This window comes from Camelus bactrianus, chromosome 12 (genome assembly GCF_048773025.1).
Source record: "Camelus bactrianus isolate YW-2024 breed Bactrian camel chromosome 12, ASM4877302v1, whole genome shotgun sequence".
NCBI classification, from domain to species: domain Eukaryota; kingdom Metazoa; phylum Chordata; class Mammalia; order Artiodactyla; family Camelidae; genus Camelus; species Camelus bactrianus.
In genome coordinates, this window is record NC_133550.1 from 50,337,756 (window position 1) to 50,364,032 (window position 26,277).

The following is a 26,277-nucleotide window of genomic DNA, read 5'->3' on the forward strand; positions in this document are numbered from 1 at the left end:
GATGTCCTACCATTTGTACTCTTCTCTTTGGATCTATGCATCGGTATTAATGAAGCCTTATTTAGCAGAATTTCAGCAAGAAAAAGTCCAACTAAGGAAATGGTGATGACCAAAATGTTTTATTTAGTGAATTTTTTCGTTTTCCACTTTTAGGGGGACAAATTAAAGTCACAAAACCATCAGAAATTTAATTTCTAATTAAAAATTTATTTTATAAACTTAAATCAGTACTAATATTTTAATAGAAACCAAGTTTGGAAAAACAGAGCTCTTCAATGAAATGCTTTAATTTAATTTGATGAGCTGTTCCTTACTGATGAGATAAATGTTGTAATTACTGTGACAGCAAAAAGACAATCATTCAGGATAGTCTAGAAAGCTAAAGGTAAAAAATGATAGAAAACATAAGGATAAAGAGAAAAAGAAAAGAAGTATCATTATGATATAGTGCCATAAGTTATTCAAGTGAATAAAGAACACAGTGATATTTTCTCAAACCAGATGATAATAAAAACAACTTAAGTCAAAATATAGAAGTGATGGGATTTTCATCTTTTAAGTTTGTTGGATGTCTCATTCAAGAAAAAACACCCTCTTGAGAATTTCTTCACCTTCTTTGCTCACAGATTATCTGTAAGTAGAGTAGACATGAGTAGGACCAGTCCTCTAGAACTAACTAGCCAATAAGTAAGAGTTAAATGAGGAAATTCAAGCAACTATGATCGTGGGTGAGAAATGACTTTGTCATCTTAGGGTTAATTATTCAAGAAAGTGATTCCTAGGAATAATGAATCATGTATTCTAGTTCTAGACAAATTCCAAAAAATTAAAGATTCTAAAGGGAAAGATGCATTCTTATTTATTAAAAACAATGAGGGTTCTCTAAAAAGAATTTTGAAGAAACTAAGTAATTTTAAGGTGTTTGAAGATGTGTTGTACTCTCTGAACTTCAGAGCTTTAAAGGACACATAGAAAAAATAGAAGATAAGCCATAAAACCAAGAATAAATTCCAAAGTTTGGTATGAATGCATGAGTAGTGTTAGTGAGGTTAAAGAGCAGAGTGAATTGCAAATTGAGAAGAATTATAAAGTTAAAAAGAGAGTGTTTTAAAAAATAGTATTTGGAGATATGGGTAGGGGATTTAACTTGATTAAAAAAAAACAGAAAATAGAGATACTCAACTTAGAGCGTTCTCTGAGAAATGTGAGCCAGATGGTAATATAACTAGATAAAGTGTTAACAGTTGAACTTCCCAAGTAATAATGATCTTTGGAGGGAAGTGTTTTTAGGTTGCAAGGCTCTGGTCTTTGTTCAACCCTTTAATTCGCTATTTAACTCTTGATGGAGATTGCATACCTTTGAAACTGTGCATTCCCTGTGAGAAGATGGAACATAGGCTTAGATTTATAAAATAAAATACAGTAAAGATAAATGCCAAGTTTTCTTCTTTATGTCAGAAAATCAGTTACCCAAGAATAAGATGCTGATTTGAAAGCAGTTCATGTATAAAAACACTTGAATTTTTAGAGAACTTATAAAGTATAAAGTTTGCCAAAAACACTGTTAATAAATGCACAATGACAAGAGTGCAGGAGTTCTGCTTCCTCACTACTCATCCCATATCCTGAATGTTGCATTCAGTCTTAATAACCATTATACCATGAAAAGACATTGACAGTCTAGGGTTGAATGATAACGTCACGTACCAGCTAGGATGGTATTTCAGAAAATCAGGAAAGGAGCTAAGAGGAATGATGTTACATAGTTTAAAAAAAAAGAAAGAAACTCTGGGTAGGAAGAACTTGAAAAATATGTTAGTGTGATTAATTCCAATCTAAAAAACTATCAGATTGCATTGAATTTCAGAGTGGGTGTAACCATTTTCTAAAGACTCTTTCTTAAAATCCATTAAAATGCTAAACTTATATGTTTCATTTACACATGTTCATATGTAATTACATTCACAGGTATCATACTCCAGCTAACAATTTTTATTTATTGCTGTAGATCATACCTCACTCCTGTTAGAGATGAAGAATCTGAATCTCAAAGAAAAGCAAGATCTAGACAAGCAAGACAGTCTAGAAGATCAACACAGGTATATTTAATGTGTATATAATATTATGTAAAATTCCAAAATAAATTACCTTTCCCTTTTTCACTTTTCTGTGAAAATATTGATGTCAGTATATAATATGAGTAAATCTTAAAAGATAAAGTTTGCTTTAGTAATCCTACCATAGCCTTTTGTGTATGGTTATACTGTTAATATTGCATTTCATCCACAGCCTTTTGTGTATGGTTATACTGTTAATATTGCATTTCATCCATAGCCTTTTGTGTATGGTTATACTGTTAATATTGCATTTCTTCCATAGCCTTTTGTGTATGGTTATACTGTTAATATTGCATTTCATCTAATTAGCATATACCTTTGTATCTCTTTGAGTATTTTTTTATTCCTAATGTGATGACTGGCTCAGAGTATTTGATAAGGGTTAAAATGAGTCATATGTGATGTCTAAATATTATTAAAGAATTCTATGACTATTGGGAAGGGGCGAGGAATAGATCTATTATATTAGGTATATCAAAAAGCTAATGTGCAAGTATGAGAAAAATGTCACTCAGGCTAGTTATCTTCTTGCCTCCTCCTTGCTATTGTAATTGTATCTCTTATATCCCTTTGTATCTTCTGTTTCCTACAGTCGAGGAGCTCCAAAGTCCAGATTTAACTGTTTTATCCTTACCATTACTTGTATTTCACATTAAACTATGTATGTGCTAGGAGCTTAACATATTATTTTGCCTTTGTGCCTTTGCTTCTTGAAGTCCAACTGGTCCTTTTCAAGACTTAACCTTCCAAAATCACTTCTTTACTGAAATTGTCTCTGTGTGCATATAAATACATAAAAACATAAATACATACAAATTTAACATTGTAAATAATGCATATATTGACTTTTCCTTCTTTCTCAGAATTTCTTGGGAATGTTTATATGGTATTTTTGTCAGCTCCTATGCTATTTTGTTAATTTCTTGAATATAGTGGCAGTTTTTAATACATATTTTATTTCTTTCTCAGTGTCTCTTATTATGCTTGCTCATGATGATTCTTCATAGAATGAATGTGACTTAACAAAGTAAAAATTGTTTTCACTATGCAAACCAATTCCAAACATGCATATTTGACTTAATACATTTAATTTATCTACTTACAAAATATTCCTTTGAAATGAGCCTTGATGTGTCTCTCATAATTAAATTTATCTTTCTGTATGTGTAGGGGGTAACATTGACTGATCTTCAGGAGGCTGAAAAAACAATAGGAAGAAGTCGTTCCACCAGAACCAGAGAACAAGAAAATGAAGACAAAGAAAAAGAGGAGAAAGAAAAACAGGATAGAGAGAAGCAAGAAGAAAAGAAGGAGTCAGAAACATCTAGAGAAGATGAATATAAGCAAAAATACTCCAGAACATATGATGAGGTAATAGTATACCAATGGTATGGCTAGGTCGAATGGTATGGATAGTTCTTGTGATTCTCAAAATGCAAGAGATTTATATACTAGCAAACCATATGCAAAATAATCAAAAGGATTTTAACTGGAAATTTGAATTATTTTGACGTGATTAGAAACATTACTTTTCCTTTGAAATGAATTTAAGTGTTATGTATATCTGTATATAAAATTTCAAATGGGTATTAATTTTAATGTTTCACAGACTTATCAACGCTACAGACCAGCATCAACTTCAAGTTCAACCACTCCATCCTCTTCACTTTCTACCATGAGTAGTTCACTCTATGCTTCAAGTCAACTAAACAGGCCAAATAGTCTTGTAGGTATTACTTCTGCTTACTCCAGAGGATTAACAAAAGAAAATGAAAGAGGTAAGAAGACCAAATTTTAAAAACACTTACTTTGTTTCCTTCAAATAATTTTTGAGTTGATTTTCCCTAATTAATAGTTTAACAAAAAAGAAACAACATCCTAAACTGGAACTCATTCTACCTTAACAGAAAGAATATGATGAATTGGCAGTTTAAGATTTGCAGATACTAATAACTACTATATATATAAAATAGACAAACAACACGTTTCTTCTGTATAGCACAGGGAACTGTATTCAGTATCTTATAGTAACATAATGAAAGAGACTATGAAAACGAATACATATATGTATATGTATGCCTGAAACATTATGCTGTACACCAGAAATTGATGGAACATTGTAAACCGACTAAACAACAATTTAAAAAAAAAAAAGTATGATGGCTGAGAATAAGAAAAGTAGAAAATAAGAACAAAATATATGGTCTGGCACTGCTCTTTATAAACTAAGACTTAACAAAAATCTTTACATCCGTCATTGCAGAAAAGTCAGTTTAAAACTGATGGAGCGACTATTTCTAGGAGCAGTTTATTGGAACTTTAAGTCATTTCTTGCCTATTATGTAGGTCATATATTTTAAATGTATTTTTGTGAAATTGTTTTAAACTAAAATCACTTAACATATGTAGTGTCCTTGCTAAAACAAAATTGTTTTTATGTTTATTTCTTGAGAAATAGATTCCTTTTTTAGCTATATATTGGTGTATTGATGCTATTAACATTTCTATTATTTTATATAAACTTTCTAAAAAATCACTTTTAACATTACTTTGTTCCATATATGTCTACTTTTTTAAAGCATGTTCAGAGGCTCTAAACTCTGAATAACTCCTACTTTAAATAAGAGATGGGTACTAAATAAAATTATTCCTAATTGTAGACATTTTATGTTTTAAAAGCAAAATCTCATAGTATTATTTATGATAACATCAGTAACTATGTATGAATAAACTTCAGAAAATTAAACTTTTTTTTTCTTTTCAGTTTGGAGCTAGCTTTTCTTTTGTTGGTCATTGAGATATTTCAGTTCTTTAAACCCTAAAGTGTGAGGCCCATGTAATGTTTGAAAATTTTGAGCCAACATTTAAAATTAAGGGTATTTGTATAAAATTTCAGGTTTCTTTCTTCTACTGATATATTAGAAGCTGTAGCAACACTGGGTCTGAATTCTCACATGTCAACAATTGGCTGGAGCCAAGTAGTTAGCAGTCCCCCATCCCCCTGGAATAGGGCCCTCCTGGCCCATTTTACCCGTTCATGTAGCCTGGATGGCCACTACAGGCATAGTGGAGTTAAGAGATCTCTGCTCTGAACTAATTCTAAAAACAACTTTAAAAACCCTCTTACTACTATAATTTTGAAGTTTCTTTTGCTGTGACTTTGCTAATGACCCAAAGAGCCTTTTAAAAATCATTTTTAACATCACTTTGTTTCATGTATGTTCAGAGGCCCTAGTATTTTTCTAATATGTAAGTGGGAAGCTATTTTAACTATCCAGGGAAGGAAATAGATTTGAAGACTGATATTTGTTTACAATGATTTGTTTTTAATGAAAGATAAATTTTTTTTCCCAAAAAAAAGTTTGCTCTTAGATACTAATAGAAATGAAAGGATACTGTTTATTTAGTCTACTACTGAATGAGGCCTGGGAAAGGTAGTAGCAGAAACTGATAAATTTGTGTGATGCCTACTAGCCATTCCATCGTTACTGTTTGTTTTTATTTCTTGAAGTGTTTAACGTTGGGTGTAGTAACTATCTCCCTATCAGACATTAATATCTGGGGCCTCATTCTCTTCATAGGATTCAGTTATTTTCTATTCAATAAATACTATTAAGTGTGTCTTTTGAGCAAAATTTTTGTCTCAGACACTAGACAAATGAAGTAATTAAAATTAGGTATTATCTTTATGCTCAAGAACATATCTAATTAGGGATACAGATACATGGTTAAACTAAGTGTTACAGGAGCATTGATGGGGCAAAAATTATTTCTGATTAGAGAATTTCAGAAGGCTTCACACAAGAGGTTGGCTTAGAATTGTTTTTACATTTACCTTGCAAAATGCTATCAAGATACATTGCTACCATGTGATTTACTGTAATCCTTAACAGAAGGAGAAAAGAAAGAAGAGGAGAAAGAAGGAGAAGATAAATCACAACCTAAATCAATCAGAGAACGACGGCGACCAAGAGAGAAAAGAAGATCTACAGGAGTTTCATTTTGGACACAAGATGTGAGAACCTATTAAAATACTACTACTTGATAGTATGCTTCAACTTTCCAAGAGTACACACTAATGATTTCTTCTATGCCTCAGACAGTATATCCTTTAGATCATCACTGTGTGTCTTCAGCCATCTTATTGAAGTCCGGAAACTTCTTTTTTTTAATATTTGATTTATTATTGTATTATTTTTATTTTGGCAGAGGGGAGGTAATTAGATTTATTTATCTTTAGAGGAGGTACTGGGGATTGAACCCAGGACCTTGTGCACGCTAAGCATGCGCTCTACCACTTGAGCTGTACCCTCTCCCCCTCGGAAACTTCTTTATAAGAATGAACAACTGCTTAGATTTCTGGTATTACTTGAAAGCAAGAGTTCTGTTCCAGTTTTGGAATAAAAATAATAATGGCTGCAGCTCAGCATATGTATGTTGGTTGTTGTATAATGGCTACACTGCTTCCTTAGAGTTTCTTGAAAGAGGTGATTTATATGTAATCCCATTTTCATGAATATGATTATCATATATTTAACAGTTCCATCTCAAATAATGCTGGATAGAAGAAGTGTTTTGCTTATCAAATTATAGCAATCCTATAAAATTTGATTTTTTTTCTTGATTTTTGATTGTATGCCTGATGTTGCTATTCATACGCAGGAGAAAGAAGAGCTATAGCATAACAGGGTTAGTGTGAAATTTGTATTGTTTCAGTACAATGGATAGCTACAGAAGGGCAAAAATTTGATTTTTTTTAAACCTGTTGATTATTTTTTCCTTTTTTAAAAAAATTTTAATACAGAAAAGTTTAAATATAAAAAAGTATATGACCCCAACCCCAGGTGTCCATTGTTTAAGCTAAATCCTCACCACTTCCCCAGCTACCATATTATTTTGAAGAAACTCTTACGCATGTCATTTTATCTGTAAAATTTTCAGTATGTCCTTTTAAGAGATAAAAACTCCCTTTTAAAAATTATTAAAGTTTTATTTTTAAAAAAAAAGTAAAAATAACCACAGTACATTATTAAACAAAAAATGATCACAGTACCATGACCATGCTTATTTTTAAATAAATTAACAATAAATCCTTAATATTGAACTCCAGTTTTAATGTCTTATTCACTCACATTGCCATAAATGGTTTGTTGTTATAATTTTATACTTTGCTATTTTGATTAGGATCCAAATAAGGATCATACATTATGATTAGTTATTTCTTTAAAGTATCTTTTAATCAGTAAGTTACTCCCTCCATCTGTTTTTCTTACCATTATTTTTGAATGAACTGAGTTATCATAGATCCCTGAAATGTAATTTAACACATTCATGTATTTTTTAATGTTTCCTATAAATTGATGATTTCAGGTAGAGAAATGATGACATTCTGGTTCGATATTTTTTGGCAGGGTATTTTGTTCCTCCATCAGGAAGTCCGTGATGTCTGGTTGATTTTAATTGATTGCCCAGTAACATTTAATAATAGTAAAATAAAAGCTCACAGTCTTAGCACCTTAACATAGTGACTCTTACTACTTAAAATGATCTCATCTTTTAAGTAACATATGTATATAATGTATTAAGAGTTTCATAGGCAAAACTGTACTTATTATATAATACTTAATTTTTACCAATTTTATTTAGACCAGCTCTCCCTGCAAAAGTCCACTTTCTGGAGTCATAACACTTAACCAGCATTATAAGGATTCTTCCTGAGATCCATACTGGCAGTACTCATCTTTTTAAGTTGAACTTGCATTCAGTTGTATTCTAATCAGCCATCAGCAAAGTCTCCTTTCCCTTCACGGCCACATGTTTAATCCTGTATCAGACAAGAAACAAAAGAACCAAGGGCTCTGTCAAAGAAAGGTAGTGTGTAGTTAGGCAAGTTTTTGCTCTGTTAACTTATTAAGTTCCCCCTTTTTTTATTTTTTGTTTTTTTAGTTAATTCTTTTCAGGACCTCTGAGCCTCCCCACTTTGTGAATTTCCAGTTCCTGTGTTCTCCCATGAAACTGCAGTGTATAAACACAGTCAGTTCATAATGTGATGTTCATACATTTATATTAATAAATAATACTAGCAGTAGCAGAACTAATTTCTCCTTAGTAACTTCACGTATTATTTTCGCTAGGTATACGTGACAGCTTGTACAAAGATTCCCTGTAATCCTTGGGACAATTCTGTTGAGTTTTTATTTCTTCTTTATGGATGAGGAAACTATGGCTCAATAACTTTTTAAATAAATTTACCCTAAGTCACATCGCTGAAAATAGCTATACCAGTCTGAAATAGGATGATCTAGTTTTAAAGCCTGTGATGTGTTTATACTGAGCCTGAGTCAGACACGTTTGAGTGCAAGTTTCCCCTTTCATTGAATCCTTTGAGGTTTGTTGAGCCTTCTAGTAGAATGTTCCCGTTGTCTGGGGTCTAGGCTTTTAGCCTGCTGACACCTTCATTTTCTATTTGGTGTGCTGTAAACTCCCAAGAAATTCCTAGACGGATGAACTACCTAAACATAATAGGACTGTTGCATAAATCTTGCCAAGCTTATAGAATATAGCTCTTCTTACTTAAGATAGTGAGTTTCCTATTTTTGCTGCCTCCTTATAGTTGAGCAGCTAAACAGTACCTAAATTGACTATTAAAGAGTATGTGGTACCATTACAATATAAAATTGAGTATCTTCTTTCTCATTCTAAGCCTCCAGCTTCCTCATTCCCAATATGAATGTGTTTCCTAAATCATATTGTTAGGTAGATGGTCTTTCTTCACCATATATACTAACGTACTTAGATTGTACCATACGGACAAAAGAGGCTTCCAAATAGGGTAGAAAATGTCCCACTTAAAAACCAGCTTTCCTTTTGATCCATTTCCTGTTAGGTTTTTCTCAAGGGTCATTTTAAATTAGAAAACCCTAATGTATTTAAATATTAACCATTTGAAATTTATCCTTACTTTTCTAAAATAAGTTGATAATCTGTTTTAGAGTGATGAAAATGAACAAGAACAACAATCAGATACAGAAGAGGGATCCAATAAGAAAGAAACTCAGGTAAATAACATTAATTTTTGTATTTAGAAGTATTCGTATTTTTTAAAGTTTACTTTTTACTTGTGTTTATATTTATTGATGCAAGACAGTTACTGCACACTGTACCTGTATGCTGGGGATAGACCATCAGTGATTTTCTGGGATCAGGACTGAAGGGACTGGGAAGGGGCACGAAGGGTATTTTAGAGACATTGGAAATGTTCTGAGTCTTCATTGTAGAGGTTGTATTTTGGATATACACAGCTGTCAAAACTCATCAAATTGTATACTCTAAGTGGATGTGGTTTATTATATGTATATTAAACTTTGAAGTTGAAAAGAAATAGCAAAAAAGAGAATACAGGTTTCCACTGCTATCCAAAAGTAGAATGTTCCCATAGATCTATTGTAAGCCAGGTAAAGTGAAGAAGGAATTACCTTAAGATACATTTTGCTAATGGATGCAAGAGATAAATTAAGATAAATCACAATGCTCAAGGACAAGTTCAAAACTACGGCAGCTTGATGCTGAGATGCTGAGTGTAGTTCCCAGGGAGGAGCTTGGCAGTGTGCTTCCCTTGCTGCCCAGGGTGTGCCGCCTCTGTGATGGCTCGCTGCGAAACAGATGCTAAATGCTATTATTACTTTTCAACTTTTTCGTAAAAGCAAAGTGGTACAAAGCGAACTTTTGAAAAGCAGGGTCTACCTATAATACCATTGACCAAAGAAAAGTACGTAAAGGATATCCAGAAGTAATGCATACATTACTAGACCCAGATTTTAGTTTTGTAAATGGCAAAGTTTTGTTCTGGGGAAGATAATAGGTCTTTTTCACTTTCTTTACTTTTGTTTAAAAATTTACTGTCTCTAAAGGATTTATACATTAATTATTTCCCAGTAATTTTCAGGAAAAAGCTTTTTTTCCCTTAGTACTGATGAAGAAACTAAGGCAAGTTTGAATGACTTAAGATTGCATGGCTAGCAGTGGTGAAAGTTTCTTCCCACTAGTTTTCCCCGCCCCTCTATGCTCTGCTCTTTGGCTGTGCAGAAAGCTGACATACTTTGAAGAGCTCCATTCACACAGGGGTAGACCTGTGCCACTTTAGTTAGTCCTCATGTTATAAACTCAGCACAATCTAACCTGAAATGGCATTCTGGTCATATCTTCATTTTGACTTGGTGTTTTAAATAAAGCTGTTAAAATTACTTTTAGTCACAAGGACCTACAATAATGAAGTGACCAGAAGTTGGTTCCTTGTGCTAGGTGACTGTGGACATTACTCTTAAGGGCAGGTTTGCCTATTTTGACCCAACAGGTACTTTTATTTTATCTTTACATGGCCAGACAGATTGAGGAATTAATTACTTCCAAGGCTAAATTATTTGCAGGGCTTAAGTTTTGTCACTTTTAAACCCTTTGCCTATCCGTACTCCCCCAATTCACCTATGTCTCTTGTTTATTATATTCTGTAAACTTGTCCATCATCTTCTTTGTCCAGTGGTACCTATGAACTCCCATCTTGCAAGGAAAAACAATGGACAGGTAAACAAGAACAAGAGAATTAGTAAACCATCTCCAGCTGACACTTCTCACTGCCGTATCACACAGATCCCACATCCCACCAAGCTGGGATAGGAGGGAAGAGATTTTTCTGGCTTCCAAAGTTGATTTTGGAACATATTAATATATGTTGTGTTTAGGTTTTACTGTTAAAATTATACATGAGATATATTAAGGTTGAGTAGAATATTTCCAGGAAGAAAAATTTTCTTAGTTCCAAACAATTGAAACAGTTTGTTCATTTTAAATAGAGGATTGTTTAGATCTTGCTTTGTGCTAACATCTTTCAGTTACAAGTAACAGAGGAGGGTTTCAGGGTGCGTAAGTGTCTTAACCTCCATTCTTTCTTTCAAGTAACAGAAAATCCAGCTTAAACTGGATTAAACAAAGAGAATTTATTGTATTCCAGTTATATTACACAATCCACTAGGTCAGCTTCATCCTCAGGATGGTTTACCTCATAGGATTGGGACTATAATAACTAGTTTAGGCCAGACGAGGCCTCCCACTGAGACGTTGCAGCTGTTTTGCTATTAATGTGGGCTGCGTGACCGTCTCACCTAAACCTAATGACTGGTATACCATGAGGAAAAGAAAGAATGGAGGTTAAGACACTTACGCACCCTGAAACCCTCCACAATAGGCAAATAAAGTACTTCCACCCAGTAAGTGTGTTGCACTCTTATGAAACTTTGTAGCATTAGCCTTTATCTTTCTATGAAAAATATGAGCAGCACAATTCTGTGCTTTTTCTGAAATTGTATTATCATCACCTCAAAAGTGTGTTTGATAATAAAACTTATATTTGGTTTATAGAATCCAAGTTCACCACATTGAAAAATGGCTTTGTGGCATATACTTTTTTGCTTCAAAGAAAAGTAAATTATAATTTGCCAAAAAGTTGTTGAAATTTCTGAATTGCCTACGAAGCTGCCTACAGGATATAAACTTAGAGAAAATTAAGGTAAAATTTGATCACAGAAAATTTGAATTACTTTATCATAATACCATTCATTATTCCTTAAGTAGGATTCCGTTGCTTCGGTTATTATGATTTGCTTTCTTTAAATTATTGGATGGTAACTTTTACCATGCAAAGCACATTGGTAATAAATCAGGAATTTAAGTAAGACACCAAGGCAAGAAACCATAAAGAAAAGATTAACAGATTTGATTATTTAAACATGTAAAGTTAAACAGTGGCAAAAAAGAGACACTCATTAAAATTGAGACACATATTTGTTCAGTCAAAAGTAAATAATCTTAGCACTCTTTCATATTATTTTAAAGATTAATATTTGTACTGTTTGAAAAACATAGTAAAAAATGAATGGAGGCAGAATCCATGAAATTTATAAATGTTACAAAAGAAGTCTAAGTGGATGGCCAGTACGCTTGAAATGCGTATTTAATCTCATTAGTAAACCAAAGACATAACAAGTAATACAAAAGTGAAATTGCAAAGGTTAATAATACCCAGGTTTGGCATGATTTAATATTGAAATAGGCATTTTCATACAAGACTTTGGGGCTATAATAAATTCATTTTCTTTGGAGATAAGTTTAGCAATACAAATCTGAAGACTTGCAAAAAAGTTCATGCCTTTTAGTTTAGCCTTTTCACTTCGAGAAATTTGTTCCCAGTGAAATGACTTCAGGGTGCAAAGACAAATATACTGAGTGTTAATAGCAGCATGGCTCTTAAAATATTGAAAACACCCTAAGTGTCTGTTAGATGAGAAGAGATTAAATAAAATATATTTGCATGGATAGATATTTTATGTGCTCACGTAGATATGTATATAGAAAAGGTTAACAGTGGTTATCTAGGGGGGTTGAGAGATGGGGAATTATAGAGGAACTTTTTATACTGTGGTACTTACATGAGCTTATGGTACTGAATCAGAAAAATTTTAAAGGGTATTTTTACTTTGGAAAAAGAACTTTAAAACACAGGGAGCAAGGACAGTATGCTAAGTGAAAAACTGGTCACAAAAAACAGTATATGATCTGTATGATTCCACTTATATGGGGTACCTGAAGTATTGAAATTCATGGAAACAGAAAATAGAATTGTGGTTTCCAGAAGCTGAGGGTCGGAGGATATGGAGAGTTCAGTTTTGCAAGATAAGAAAAGATGCTAGAGAGAGCTGTTGCACAACAATGTGAATCAAGTCAGCACTACTCGACTATACTCTTAAAAGTGGCTTACATAGTGTATTTTTTTGTTGTGTGTTTTTACTATAATTTCTAAAATATAAAATAGTAACCAGTGATAGCACCATGATTTTTAAAGACAAAGAAATAGAATTTGAATGATTTCTGTGACTGCCTGGAGTTCTTATTTATTCTTAAAATTTAAATCAGTGAACCAGAGTGCAGACTGTGAGGTGAGATAACAATATTTTCATTTGATATGTATACATTTTTTTTCATGCATGGATATTTTCCTGAATTTGAATAAATAGTATCTTTTGTTTGTTTCATTGAGATATAGTAGACATATAAGATGTTAGTTTCATATGTATAGTTATTCAATGTTTGTATATTGTGAAATGATCAGTATAGTAAGACTAGTTAACATCCATCACCACACATAATTACAAATTTTTTTGTGATAAGAACTTTAAAAATTTACTCTTAGCAGCATATGAATTTAAATATCTTAAAAATTGAAATTTAACATCAAATTATTAGTTTATTATAAAACTAAAGAATAAATCAATAAAGTAAAGCATTAATCAAAAAAATAGGAAGCAAGTACAGAATTGGTTTTGCAAAGGAAATTTAAATAGATTTTATTAATACATTTTTAGTCCAAATTAGACTTCAGACAGTCCCAAAGGATTTGAATAATTTCACAATGCATTCAAAGTTACATATAATGGAGGGGAAAAAACTAAATTCAAGAGTATAACAAACTGTTTCTGAATAGTTACTTTATAGAAAATTATAGATTCAGAGAGTGTTTCAATAGAAAGAGAAAGAGCTAAAGAGGACCACCAAAAATAAATTAATCAACTCCAGTAAGACTATTTTATCCTATTAATCATTTCAGCATTTAGATAAGAAGTATTATTGGAATTTCAATACAGCATACCACTTGCTTAAAAAAATTAATCATAATTTACTATCACCTAATTACTAAACTTTGAAAGAATATACAGCTGGATTTCCAGAAAGTAAATTTTAAACAAAATATGTATATACTGTTGTATGTAAAATACTGTAAGTATTCATTTGTTTGTCTCTCATGTTACTGCCTCAAAAATAGAAAAATGGGAAAAATAGTTGCAGTAAAAGATATCACATAGTTAACTTGCGTATCTTAATGTAAATACGTTACTTTCTCCTGCTAAGTAGGTGTAAGTTGTGGATATATGTCTTAGTTTCTCTTTTTTTTTTCCTTCTAATTAAAAAAAATAACGTATGGTGGCATTTGTAGGAATTCACAAAAAGTGGCTATAAATTGCAAAATGTAATTTTATAGTATTAGTCATGTAGAAATATACGGTGACTATTCTAGAACTTCTTTCCAAGAACAGCCACATTAAAGTTAAAACATATAATAAATAAGTGTTAGTTTAATAGTGTGAAAACAGTTTTGATGTTACATTTACTTGATTAATCAATGTTACTTTAATGAAAGCATAAAAATTTAGTTATGCCTTTGTTTTTCTCTCTTTATAGACGGATTCCATTTCTAGGTATGTTTTTTTTTTTTTTTTACTGACCTTTTTCTCATTTGTATTCTTTCTGAAAATATGTTGCTAGATACATATGAATTTTTAAGTTGATAGAATTATTTTAGTAATAAAAATCTATAGATGTTTAGATGACTTACTGTTACTAGCTTTGTCAGTTACTTTACTTCTAGTTCAATAGTCACAGTAAGTCACTAAGAAGGAAGATTTTTCTCAAATCTGCAACAGTGATAAGTTTTCCTAAGCTTCCTAAGTTACTTCAGCATTGACCATCTCATTATTCACATCAGGAGCTGATGAAACCCACCAGAAATTTATTTCATTAGGCATTCAGGATCTTCTCTCTTATCCTTACTGTAGATCAAAGAAAACCAGTGAAGACACTTGTAAAAAGTGTCACGTAGCTCAAATTGTTCATCTTTTCAGGGAACCTCCACAATACCCTTGAATCTAGTTTCCATTCCTCTTCTCCTGCCCATCATTGTTAACAAAGCCTTGTAAAACCAAGAACAAATTTTTATATACTGATGTTGTATTAAATTGAAATGTGGGGGCAGTAGCATTTATCAGAAAAGGTAATCCAAATTTAGAACCCGGTAATAAGAGGATCCTCATCTTCAAATGCGTTATGTTCTTGTTTAGGACAAACCTACTACTGTTGTCCCTTGGTGTCCCCGAGGGATTGGTTCCAGGAATTCTCCTCCCCCACAGATACCAAAATTCACAAATGCTGAAGTCCTTACTAAAATTGACATAGTACTGTCAGTTTGGATAGACTGTAGTTCATCATCTAAAATGTTACTTGATTTTAAAATACAATTATGTTGTATGCCACTTTAAAAAAGGAAAAATGGTATCAGTTAAACTAAAATACACCATCAACTGTAAGCCTTGTTCTGATTTCAGAAGTGTGAAAAAAATACACAGTTTAAAATAGTTGAAATAATTTATCATGATGTAAAACCAGTTTTTACTTTCAGATACAGAAATTTTGAATCCCTTTCTCAAATAATTGAAATTAGTATTAAAAATAACTTCCCAATTATTTATTATATATCATGAAAGTTGATTAGATAGCAGATGAAGGAGAATGTTGCCTACTGTTTTGGAGTATCAGTAATAGATGCTAAGACGTATGTTAACATAAGTGGTGAAAGCCTGTAATAAGGATTTTGACTCTAAACTCAATCTTTTGAAGATACAAAACCAGTTCCACATCAGCTAGTGATCGGTATGATTCCTCACTGGGTCGGTCTGTATCTTACAGTTACTTAGAAGAAAGAAAACCTTACGGTACCAGGCTAGAGAAGGATGACTCAACTGACTTTAAAAAGGTATTTGGGTTATTTAGTTATGTTTAATTTAAAATAATCTTTTTGTTGAGATATTTATGATTGGATATTACTCTTGGAAACGCATAATTAAATCAGTTTCTTGAAATAACTTACTTTAATTTTCAGTTTTGGTCAATTAATGGTAAATAGAATATAAATAGCTGTTTGTTTGTTTTTTAAAGGAATGGGGCCAGGACTTTACTTCACATTTAAGTGTCTTAGGCCAGTACTGTGATACTGTGATTGTGCTGAAAGAGGGAACAATGAGTAGATTTAGGGTGGGGGGATAGTGTGTGTGTGTGTGTGTGTATGTGTCTTTTCTTGATCTATTTGTTAACAAGAAACAGCCAAATATGGCTTTTCCCAGGAGCTTGTCCCAGGAGAATAGTTTTTATTAGGTAACTGACTTGTGATAGTTCAGGTGCTATTAAGGATGAAGCATTGAACTAATTAAGAAATAAGTCCTAGAAACTCAACAATCTAGGATTCTGATGATTTTAATTCTTCATAGCATATGCTTCAAATAAACCTAACGAAGTTTGTTGGATGACAAAGCCTGTGGTATTTGTACATGTCCGCAGGTGTTTGGCATCTGTTTGAATTGTCCAGTTTCTTACAAGCCAAATCTACAAGAGAAGGAAGGTAGAGCATCAGTTTACATTAGGAATAAGATTCACTCATTCATTCAGTTAGGAGCTGAACACTGAACTGTGCTAAGTAGTGAACTCATGGGCAATAGAGATGGAGGTACTGTCCCTGCTCTTATGAGCATCTTCCAGGTAGTAGGCAAGCAGACATTATCATATAGTCATAATAATAAATGTTTAATTTAAAAATTGAAACAATTATCCTGAAGTAAACCATTTTATAAAAGTGTGTAACAAAAGAAAGTGACAGGGCATGAGGATAGATTTCCTGAGGAAGTAAAACTTCAGCCAAGAACAGAAGGATGATTAGCAGTTAACTGGCAAAAATGGGAGAAAAAAGTGTTCCAGGTGGAGGGAACCGCAAGCAAGCACACAGACCAGCCTGGTGGTGGGAGTGTACGTGATGCATTGAAGTAATTAAATTTTCAGTGTGGCTGCTAGAGCCCAGGGGGTGGTGGCCAGATGTGTAGGCTAGGACAGTGCCTTACGGGCTGTTTTAAGCATATCCTTATATGGAGAACACTGGGGCGCCATTCAGAGGTTTTTAGTGTATGGGGGTTAAAGGAATGGTTGGCATATGAAAATTATGTAATTGTCCTTTTAAAAAGCTAACTCTTGCTGTTGTGTATAAAACAGTTTAGAAGGGAGGTCAGGAGAATAATTCTAGTAATAGAAATGTCTAGATAAGAGATGATTATAGCCATCTATGGTGGTAGTAATAGAGATGAGGGGCAAAGAAGTAGTAGATTCAAGTGTTACGAAATGTTCAAGAAATATTTCACTTTCCTTTAAAAATAATACAAGTATAATGATAAATGCAACTGTTAACTCCATCTCAGTCTCAGGAATTAAGGAGGAAATGGTAGGCTGAAAAGCTCACAGACTCCAAATAAAGATCACCCTGGCTCCTTAACTCCAGCTATAGTCGCTGTGCAGATATGTGGTCCCTCTTTATCAGATAACTGAATTTTTTTTTAATGGAAACTGTAAAGCCAGGATTTTTTCAGTGAAGTCATACATTTTAAATACTGAAAGTAGTATTTAAAGAGTTTTTGTGGGACAAACACATCAGCATAACTAAAAAATTTTGCTTTGAGGCCATAAAGCATTAAAATATTTTTAATGCATTCCTTAATAACTCATGTTATATTAATTTGTCTGTTTTAATATTGCAAAGTAATCAATGAGAAATTTTCTTAAAATAATAAGAAAGCAGGAAAGTAATTTGTTCTTCTTTCCTAATTTGTATAGCTTTATGAACAAATTCTAGCTGAAAATGAAAAGCTGAAAGCACAGCTACATGATACAAATATGGAACTGACGGATCTCAAATTACAGTTGGAAAAGGCCACCCAGGTTTGTACCTTCTTCTCTTTGTTGCTCTAAAGATAATGGTTGTGATTTATCCTGTCTAAAAGTTCCAGTGAAATGTTCTCTGGTGTTAGTTGTAGGCATAAGTTTGGTTACTGATAATAATTTAGTTGTTAGTAAGAAGGAATCAAGATAATACTGTTTATTGATAATTTACTTTTTTTAAGTAAATTAAAAATATAGACGTATAGCCTTATGGTGGAAAGTCAAAGTATTTTTAAACCTTTTAATACTTATGTTGTAGTACATGAAGAATTTCGAATGCTTATTTCCAGCATACCAAATGTAGCAGGGCAATAAAAGCATCTGTATAGAATCTTTTTAAAGCCATAAAATTTCTTTGTGATTTTTATTTGTTATGAATGTTTCCTGTTTGGTCAAAAAAATTAATTTGATGTAATAATGCTAGAATAAGCCAGTTTTAGTCATAACCTCTTTTACCTTCCTTCTGTGCAACAACCTAGCAGAGATATTCTTAGACAAGAAAATTAGGATAGCCAAGCAGAACTCCCAGCCTTCCACATATGGTCTAGGATGTGTATGAGGCAAGTTTCCCAAGCTCTTTTTTCATAAAACAGTAGTTCTGGGAGATAGTAATTAGACACATTCCCTCCTCCTTCTCCTCCTTCCCTCATTCAAAACAAACAAACAAAAAGAGCTTCATGATCCAAGAAACTTGGGAAATACTATATACTTTATCTTAGAGATATTAGAGTTTACTTATATGTTAAAGGCTCTAAGGAGTCCTGTAATTTTTAAGGAAACAAACTTTTTTTCCTTTCTTTGGGGGGGGGGGCATGGTTTATTATTTTTTTTTTGTACACTTCAGAAAAGTCCAAACACATTTATATTGTCCCCCTACTACTATTAGGGAGTTAAAGAAACAAACTTCATTTTAACATGAGACTTTCTAACACAGACACATTTCTGCAGTAAACTTAGACTCTAGTTTGGAAACACTGGTCTAAAATGGCATCTCCAGTTCTATAAATGAGACTGCATACTTTCTTTGGGCATTCTTCATTCTTTTACACTCCTCTTTTTCATAAATTTTAAAGTTAATTCTCTATGTTGAACTTACACTTGTTTGTTACCAGGTTCTTTTCTGTTGTTGTTGTTAACTACTATTACATTGTGAAGCAGTTCTCTGTGCACTGGAGCTATGCTAAAATTCCAGGTATCAAACTAACCTTATAAGGTTATGAAGACTCTAGATTTCATCAGTTAATGAGGGCTTACTGTCAAGATACACACAGAAGCATTGAAGAACAAGAACACATTTCATAGTGAGTTGTCATAAAAACTAGGAATGTCACACAAGTTTAAACTTGCTGATTTAACCCTTAGGCTTCCTGGTATCCTGGAATGTCATCATTCAGGTTGCATTAGTAGCTTAGTGAGCCTCCACACATAAAAATATTATAACTAGTTCTCTGAAAATAGTTTCAGCTCTAGAGATTTGGTCATAAATTTTCTATATAAAACTGTCCTCTGCTCCCTACTGTAGTGTTCTATCATTACAGCGGCTCATCTGAATCTGTATTTCCACTGCGTACTGCCTCCTCTGTTCCTCTGCTCTTCTGCCTACCCTGTTGTCATCTAATTCTTCCTATATGTTTCTCATTCAGACCTACAAGAGAGGGAAACTGATAGAATTAGCCAGTTATCGTCAGTGTGGAGCAGTCCTGTTAGTGCTGCGTGTTAGTCCTATTAGTGACCATTTCATACATAGGGTACAGGGCAACTATATATAGCAAGCTGCTTTGGGGTCAGGTACCAATTTCTGATCCCATTGACTGTGGCCAGAGAAATAAATCACTAGATTAAAGAGTATGACAACTTCTGCCTTAGCATGCCCAATATACTTAAGAATGGGAAGGGTACTTCAGAGTATGAGATACTGAGTAAGTATTCAAAGTTAATATCTTAGTTGGAAATGCTATAAATATGTCATTTCAGAAATTTAGATTTAAATTTAATTTGTAAAACTGATAAACATTAAACTTTTGTTCACCTTTATTTATCCTGAGCATTTAAGTCTACTGTGAATCCTTCAGCCTGATGTTTTTAAATATTACTTTCATAACTATTCATGAGTTTTGAAATTGCATGGAATTGTTCCAAGGGATCTATCTTCCATTAGGAATTAATCTTGAAGTTTAGGTCTATTTGATAGTATTTAGCCAAGGACCATAGAATCCTTGAGTCCTGCCTTAGTTCAACCACTCTCCTCCCTGTAGAGAATCCAAGGGAGGGAAATAGACTAACTTACTAGAAACCAGTTGATGAATAATTAATCATTTTGTCAAATGTCAGCTCACCAGACTTACTAATTGTTATTTTAAAAGCTTTAACTAGAATATTTACCAAAAATACTAACTAAAGTTATTTTACCTAAGAAATTGGCGGGTGAATTATAAAATTGCTAAAAATCCCCAATAAAATGCTGATTTCCCATCTAAAATTTATTAATTTATATGTGTTGACATTGTTCCAGACATTTTTTATTTCGTTCAGGTGCTTTTGACTATCTTTTTAACATTTTCCAGTCTTTTAAGCATTTTACTATTGATTTGCACTTGCTCAAATGGCATATTAGCCTTTGCTTTATTTTTCTAGCAATTAAAATATAAATTTAAATTTAGAAACATCAAAAGTATATCAGAATTAGCTGAAAGTATCATATTTGAAATTCTGAATTTGATTTCTAACAATAAGCAGTTGGAATACATAACTTATTTTTCCATAAAGAGTTAGCACAAAAAAAATGAAATCATTTAAAACAGCAGATTAGATGGCCATGATTAGATCTCTAAATTGTATATACTACAACCATAAAAAAAAGAAGTTTGCTGGTTTTATTGCGTGAACACAGAGTCACACAGCCTGGTCCAAACTACATTGCAGTCAGGGTCCTGGAATCTGAGCATTCAGTTTAGCCACTCTTCCTGGTGGTATAGGAAAGGAGAGAGTTTGAGCATCAGAGGGGAAACTAGGGTGTTTTGGGCTTTGTTCCACATTCTTACCCCCAGCTAAACTGTAAAGACCTGAGGAAAAGTATTACATAGACCGTAAGAGCTGTGGAGAACCATTCTATATTCCTCTTCATTATTTCAATACAAATCCTGTTTTTTCTTTACTCCCACCTATGTGTTACTCCACCAGAATAGTGTGATTTCTTTGAATACCACAGAGGAGAGTTACTGTGGTCCTCCCCCTTTCCCCATCTCTGTTGCACTTACATCCCTTTTATATTTCTTACTGCCTTGCAGAGACAAGAAAGATTTGCTGATAGGTCATTATTGGAAATGGAAAAAAGGGTAAGTGTCCATCTACTTGAATAAGTAATCATTTTCCCCCATTATTGTTTTGTATAAGCAATGGTAGGTGTTTTGTTTTTGTTTTCTTTTTCTTCAGGATGCAAGTTTTAATTAGTTTAAGTTAATACTAATTTGATCATGAATGTTTTCTAGCTTATCTTCATAGAGTTCTATTGGAACTCTCTATATGTGAAATTTCCTTGTTAAATAAAATTTAATTTTCCATGTTATTCTTTTAATGGATAAAAAAAATCTTGCCTTGATTCTAAAATGTACACATTGTGATAGTGAATCTGATATTTTCTCTCCCTTTAATTTTCTGTGGCAGTATACTTAAAAAATCACATATACATTTAGTTTAATTCTTTACAAAATTAAAATACTTCCATCTTGAAATAAAGTTTTTAAAGAACTGGGGACCACAGTTTTTAATTCTTTTTAAAGTTAATTTAATAATACTTAATTTTGAGTTTAAATATTTAACTTAAGTTGGCTGTTTTAACCCAAAAAAAGATTACAAGAAAATCCTTTTACCGTTTTATGTCCTTCTACAATTTTTTATGCAGCTATGATAGATTCACTCGTATTTTTCTCCATTGATTGTTATTACTGCTCAAGGATCTGGCAGTGGCCGTAGTTACAACTCCACAACTTTAGTCTGAGCAGTTGAAGATGTATAAATGATCCAAAGTTAAAGGAAAAGTGCTCTGAGTATCTGCAGTGCGAATGAGCAGCGGCTAGATTTGCAAGGTTTCAGCCAGAGAAGAAATTACATCCTGAGGAGCTATGATCTGTAGATCAAAGAATAAATAATCAAGAACAATTGGTATAAGAATTAATTTCTTCCATTCCATTTTAAAAATAGGCAATTTACCTTTTTGACCAAAAAAAGGAGAGAAATGATAAAAATGCAGAATATATAAATAAACATAGTTAATGTCTGTGTCATTTTTTAAATTATAAACTTATAATATCTACTAGTTCCATTATGATTTCATCAGATTTTAAAAATCATTGTTTTGGGCCATTTAAAAAACTATTGATCTTACTTGTAACTGCTAAAATATTAGAATCACTTATTTTATTAAATTTAATGATTATTATTCCTTTTGCAATATAATTTACTGAATTTTATATACAAGACACACGAAAATAGTAATGTTTTCACTTCTCTATTATCCATACTAATGGTTGAGATGAAAGACATAGATAACCATATACTTGATCAAAATACTACTTACTTTGAGACACATTTTTAAGAATATTTAATTTTTCTTATGAAAGTAATGTGTTTATCACAGAAATTTAGCAAAAGATAAAAATGAAATCTTCATAATCCTATCATGCAGAGATAAGTGATATTTTTATTTCTATCCTTTTTTTTTTCCCACCTAGGCTTTTGTACACACAATACTCACATGTTCTTATTCTGACATTCTCACCTGACCTCCATTTCCTACCTGTCAAATGCAGATAAATTACAAAGTACCTAATCTACTTTCAGTTGAACAGACATTGGTTATCATAGTATTAATAATTGCTAACTTTTATTCATCACTCTCTTACATACCAAGCAGGCACTGGGCTAAGTACTTGATAATGCATTTTTTTTCTCTTAACCACATTTTTTAATGCTAATAAGTTTATTTGTCAAATATAAGAAATTGCCTACAACTTAACAGTTGTCAGTTTGGGAACAAGGTGATTCATTATACTGTTCTTGTCTTGCTTTACCACTAAATAGTTAAAATCTCGAAAGCATGGAATAAAATTGGGGATGATGGGAGTTAACCTGTCAGTTGGAGGAAATATGCTGTTCCTGATATTTCACAATGTTATGAGGATCAGATATGGTACTATATGTCCTAGTATTTTGAGAAAAGCAATAGTTTTTATGAATTTGTCATGGCTGTACTATTAACTGGAAGAAAGGTCTGTTTATCGAAAATGACATTTTTGTCTGTGTAATAATGTTTAAATGCTAATAATAAAATAACACAGTATTTATAAGACCATGAGTAGGATTCCATCTATTTTGTAAAATCACATACCCAGAAAAAGTTAACATTTACAGTAAATTTATTGCTTTACTAAATATTAACATTAAGTATTAATCTGGGAAAGAATGTCTTGGAAATAGTTTCAATGTGATTAAACTAAATTTAAATGGTTTGTATCTGAAAGGTGACCGGCAAGAGTCAGTATCTTCTGGGCGGTATGACCTAACCAAAGTTTTACAGCACATTAATTACTGCTGCTTGCTTTTTGCATAACACCCTAGAATGCTTATTATTTAAGGGAAAATAAAACTGTACACTGCAATAATGTATGTTGCCTTTGCCTGTCACTCTTTGAAACAAGGTAGTTTAAAATAAGTGCTACAGTTGCTTCTTCATTAGACTCACTGCATTAATGCTAACTACAGAGCTGCAGAGTCAATTGAATAAATAATGACCAGTAAATACTGTGTGTGGACAAGATGGACTTCTCTTAGATCCTTTTGAAATTTTAAGGTACACATATTGTAGGCACGTATGCTCTTGCTTTTCTGCTTCTTATCACTATAGAATAATTGCATCTTTGTGGGTTTTTTTGTTTGTTTTCCCTTTTCTGTACAATCCTCAGTCTTGAGTATTGGTTTTCTCTATCCCTAAGTTTTAATATGAACTGAAAAATAGTTTGAACATGTTATGTAGCATCTTACCAGAAAGTCAGAGCTGTAAACAAAGAGCTTATAGGAAGTAATAAAAATAATGATCTTCATATTTACTTCTCTCAAATTTTGGAAAGCTTTTTACACATCACTGGCATCACATCTTTTTCTACACTGCTCCTGATTTGATTTTTTATTCTAGAATGTCACTATTTCACATTTTAGAAAAAAATTTTAGGATATAATTATTATATAATTAATACTAGTACCTTCAATTGATCTAGGAACGAAGAGCTCTAGAAAGAAGAATATCTGAAATGGAAGAAGAGCTCAAAGTAAGTAAACCATGCTGCTTTTGAACTCCAATTGTGTAGTGCTATTGTAGAGGCTGTGTTTGTACTATTCTCAAAGCTGCTTATGCAATTTATGAATTATCTATATCCTGTGCTTCTCTTTATTCCCATATCCAGGTTTAGGTGAGCTAGAAGATTATTTAAAACTCAAATCTTTTGTTAATCAATTTTTATGGCACTTTTAATGTTCAGGTATAGAATAAGTTAGACAATAATTACTATAAGATTTGGGATTTCTTATTTATTCTTTACATTTCACATACGCTATTTCTTGGAAAGTAAATGGTGGAGGGGGAATCACTATAAAAATGTTCTCCTTTGAAAATAAAGGACGTTAGAATAGTGGACAGTCGGAGGTATATTTTATCGAACTCTGCATTACCTGTGAAGGTAACTTTGTTTTGAATATTGGAAGGAATATTCTTTGCAGGGGAAAAAAAAACATAGTTAATTGATTATCTCTTATTATGTTGTCTTGCATAGAATATCTATCACGTTATGAATTAACGAACTAAATGCATGGGACATTGTGCTCATAGAATTCCAAGGTTTAAGTGTTTTACCATTGAATTATTTGGTTTCTTGTTAGAACATTATTATTAAATGGCTTTGGAGAAAATTTTTTTGGATTTTGTTTATAAGGAATTTTAGGGCTACATTGTTTACATTTATAAATTTCATGGAATATTCTTCTAAGATTCTTAATTTTTTTCTTCTTATATTTGTTACCTGTGACTCTTTATATTTTTATTGTACTTTTTTCCACTTTCTTATTTTTTATTTTCTATTTCTTTATGTTCTGATTCCTGCAGAATCTGCACCAAATAAAGCAAATTCAGACTCTGAGGGAGTTAAATGAGCGACTGCTGACTGAGAATAGGGCCTTGACAAGAGTGGTAGCCAAGCGCTCAGGGTTCTGTAGGCAACTGCAGTCTGTGAACCTATAATTTATAGTTTCATCATTTCTTCTTGGTAGAGCCAGGCAGGTGTTTTTGTGTTAGTAAGCGTGTCTTGAGCTCACTTTTACAAATTAATGCCATTGTGTCTGGAGCTTATCATATAACTGTTTAATTATGCATGGCTTCTCAGAATGTTAGAAAGTGCCACTAATTGTATTTTGCAACTGAGAAACTATGATAAACTGAGGGAATGATTTAACCATTTAAATAAAAGACTTGTCTGCACTGTTGCAAAACTTATGCACATTTTTGGCTTTACAGATATTTTAGGGCTCAAAAAGAGAGCTATTTGAAATTCTTAACTAGAGAGAAAGTGGAACATAAACAGTATAATATACTTAAAATGTAATCAACATATGTTGAAACTGAAGATTAAACTTGGAATATGTGTTTTTCAAAATAATGTCATCTTCCATCAGGACCATCTTAGTTAATATTTTTTATTACAGAGGTAGCCTAATACATAAACTTAAGGTTACTGTATTTATATCCATACATCCTGAGCACAGGTCAGAATTGACTGGTATTGACTAGTTATATGTAGAATTAAACTATTAAGTTTAATTAAGTTTAAGATTTTGCTTAAGGTAGTTTTACTTTTATCTAATTCAGTAGTTTAGTACATTTTGAAAGCTAAGCAAAGAAAACTAAATATCTTGGAAAGTATGTTTTCATATCCAAAATATAAGCTATTCCATTTCCTAGCAAATCTGGCAGAGCACATATAATTTAAATCATTCTTGGTAGAAAATCCAGTTAACTTATATTTCCACCCCCTCCTTCAATTTGTCTGTAAAACAGAAAAATTGATTTGTTTTGTTTTGAGAATGTGAGGGTATGTTTTTCTGGTTACTACAAATACTGGTTATTTTTTCTATGCTTGGATATTTTCATAAGTACAGACTTACTATTTTGACTTATAAATTACTTTATCCTATTCTAATAATAGTAATAATTGCTTTGTTACTGTTTAATTGAGCACCTATCTTGAGTCAGAGTTTGTACTAGGTACTTAAACTTAGTGCAAGGTAAATCAGGAATTTTAATAATTTAGAACAAGTCTAACTCCTTCAAAACTTCCCTAAATAGTCTGGTTTTCTTGTGGAATAATAGTATGGTTTGAGGTCTGACATAAAGCAAAAGGCTTTAATTTAGGTGTGACAGAAACTCCCTTTAAAAGCCTATCCTAACAAAAACAGGCTTCATTTTTTTGGCTGCTCT

The 26,277-nt window shown here is 32.3% G+C and overlaps 1 protein-coding gene across 5 annotated transcripts in view; it reads left to right on the top strand.

Annotated features, from left to right (window-relative positions):
• The window catches only part of PPP1R12A (protein phosphatase 1 regulatory subunit 12A), a 129,219-nt gene that overhangs the window by 100,425 nt on the left and 2,517 nt on the right, over positions 1-26,277 (top strand). For 3 of the 5 annotated variants that reach the window (XM_010958824.3, XM_010958828.3, XM_010958827.3), the window contains 10 exons: positions 2,009-2,099; positions 3,288-3,488; positions 3,727-3,895; positions 6,011-6,132; positions 9,110-9,175; positions 14,406-14,422; positions 15,618-15,753; positions 17,652-17,756; positions 21,044-21,091; positions 24,029-24,079. In XM_010958824.3, the coding sequence (XP_010957126.2) occupies positions 2,009-2,099; positions 3,288-3,488; positions 3,727-3,895; positions 6,011-6,132; positions 9,110-9,175; positions 14,406-14,422; positions 15,618-15,753; positions 17,652-17,756; positions 21,044-21,091; positions 24,029-24,079 (1,006 nt within the window). Of the gene's footprint in view, positions 1-2,008; positions 2,100-3,287; positions 3,489-3,726; positions 3,896-6,010; positions 6,133-9,109; positions 9,176-14,405; positions 14,423-15,617; positions 15,754-17,651; positions 17,757-21,043; positions 21,092-23,275; positions 23,307-24,028; positions 24,080-26,277 lie in introns of all 5 variants that reach the window. The other 2 variants (XM_045519428.2, XM_045519427.2) reach the window with 2 other exon arrangements.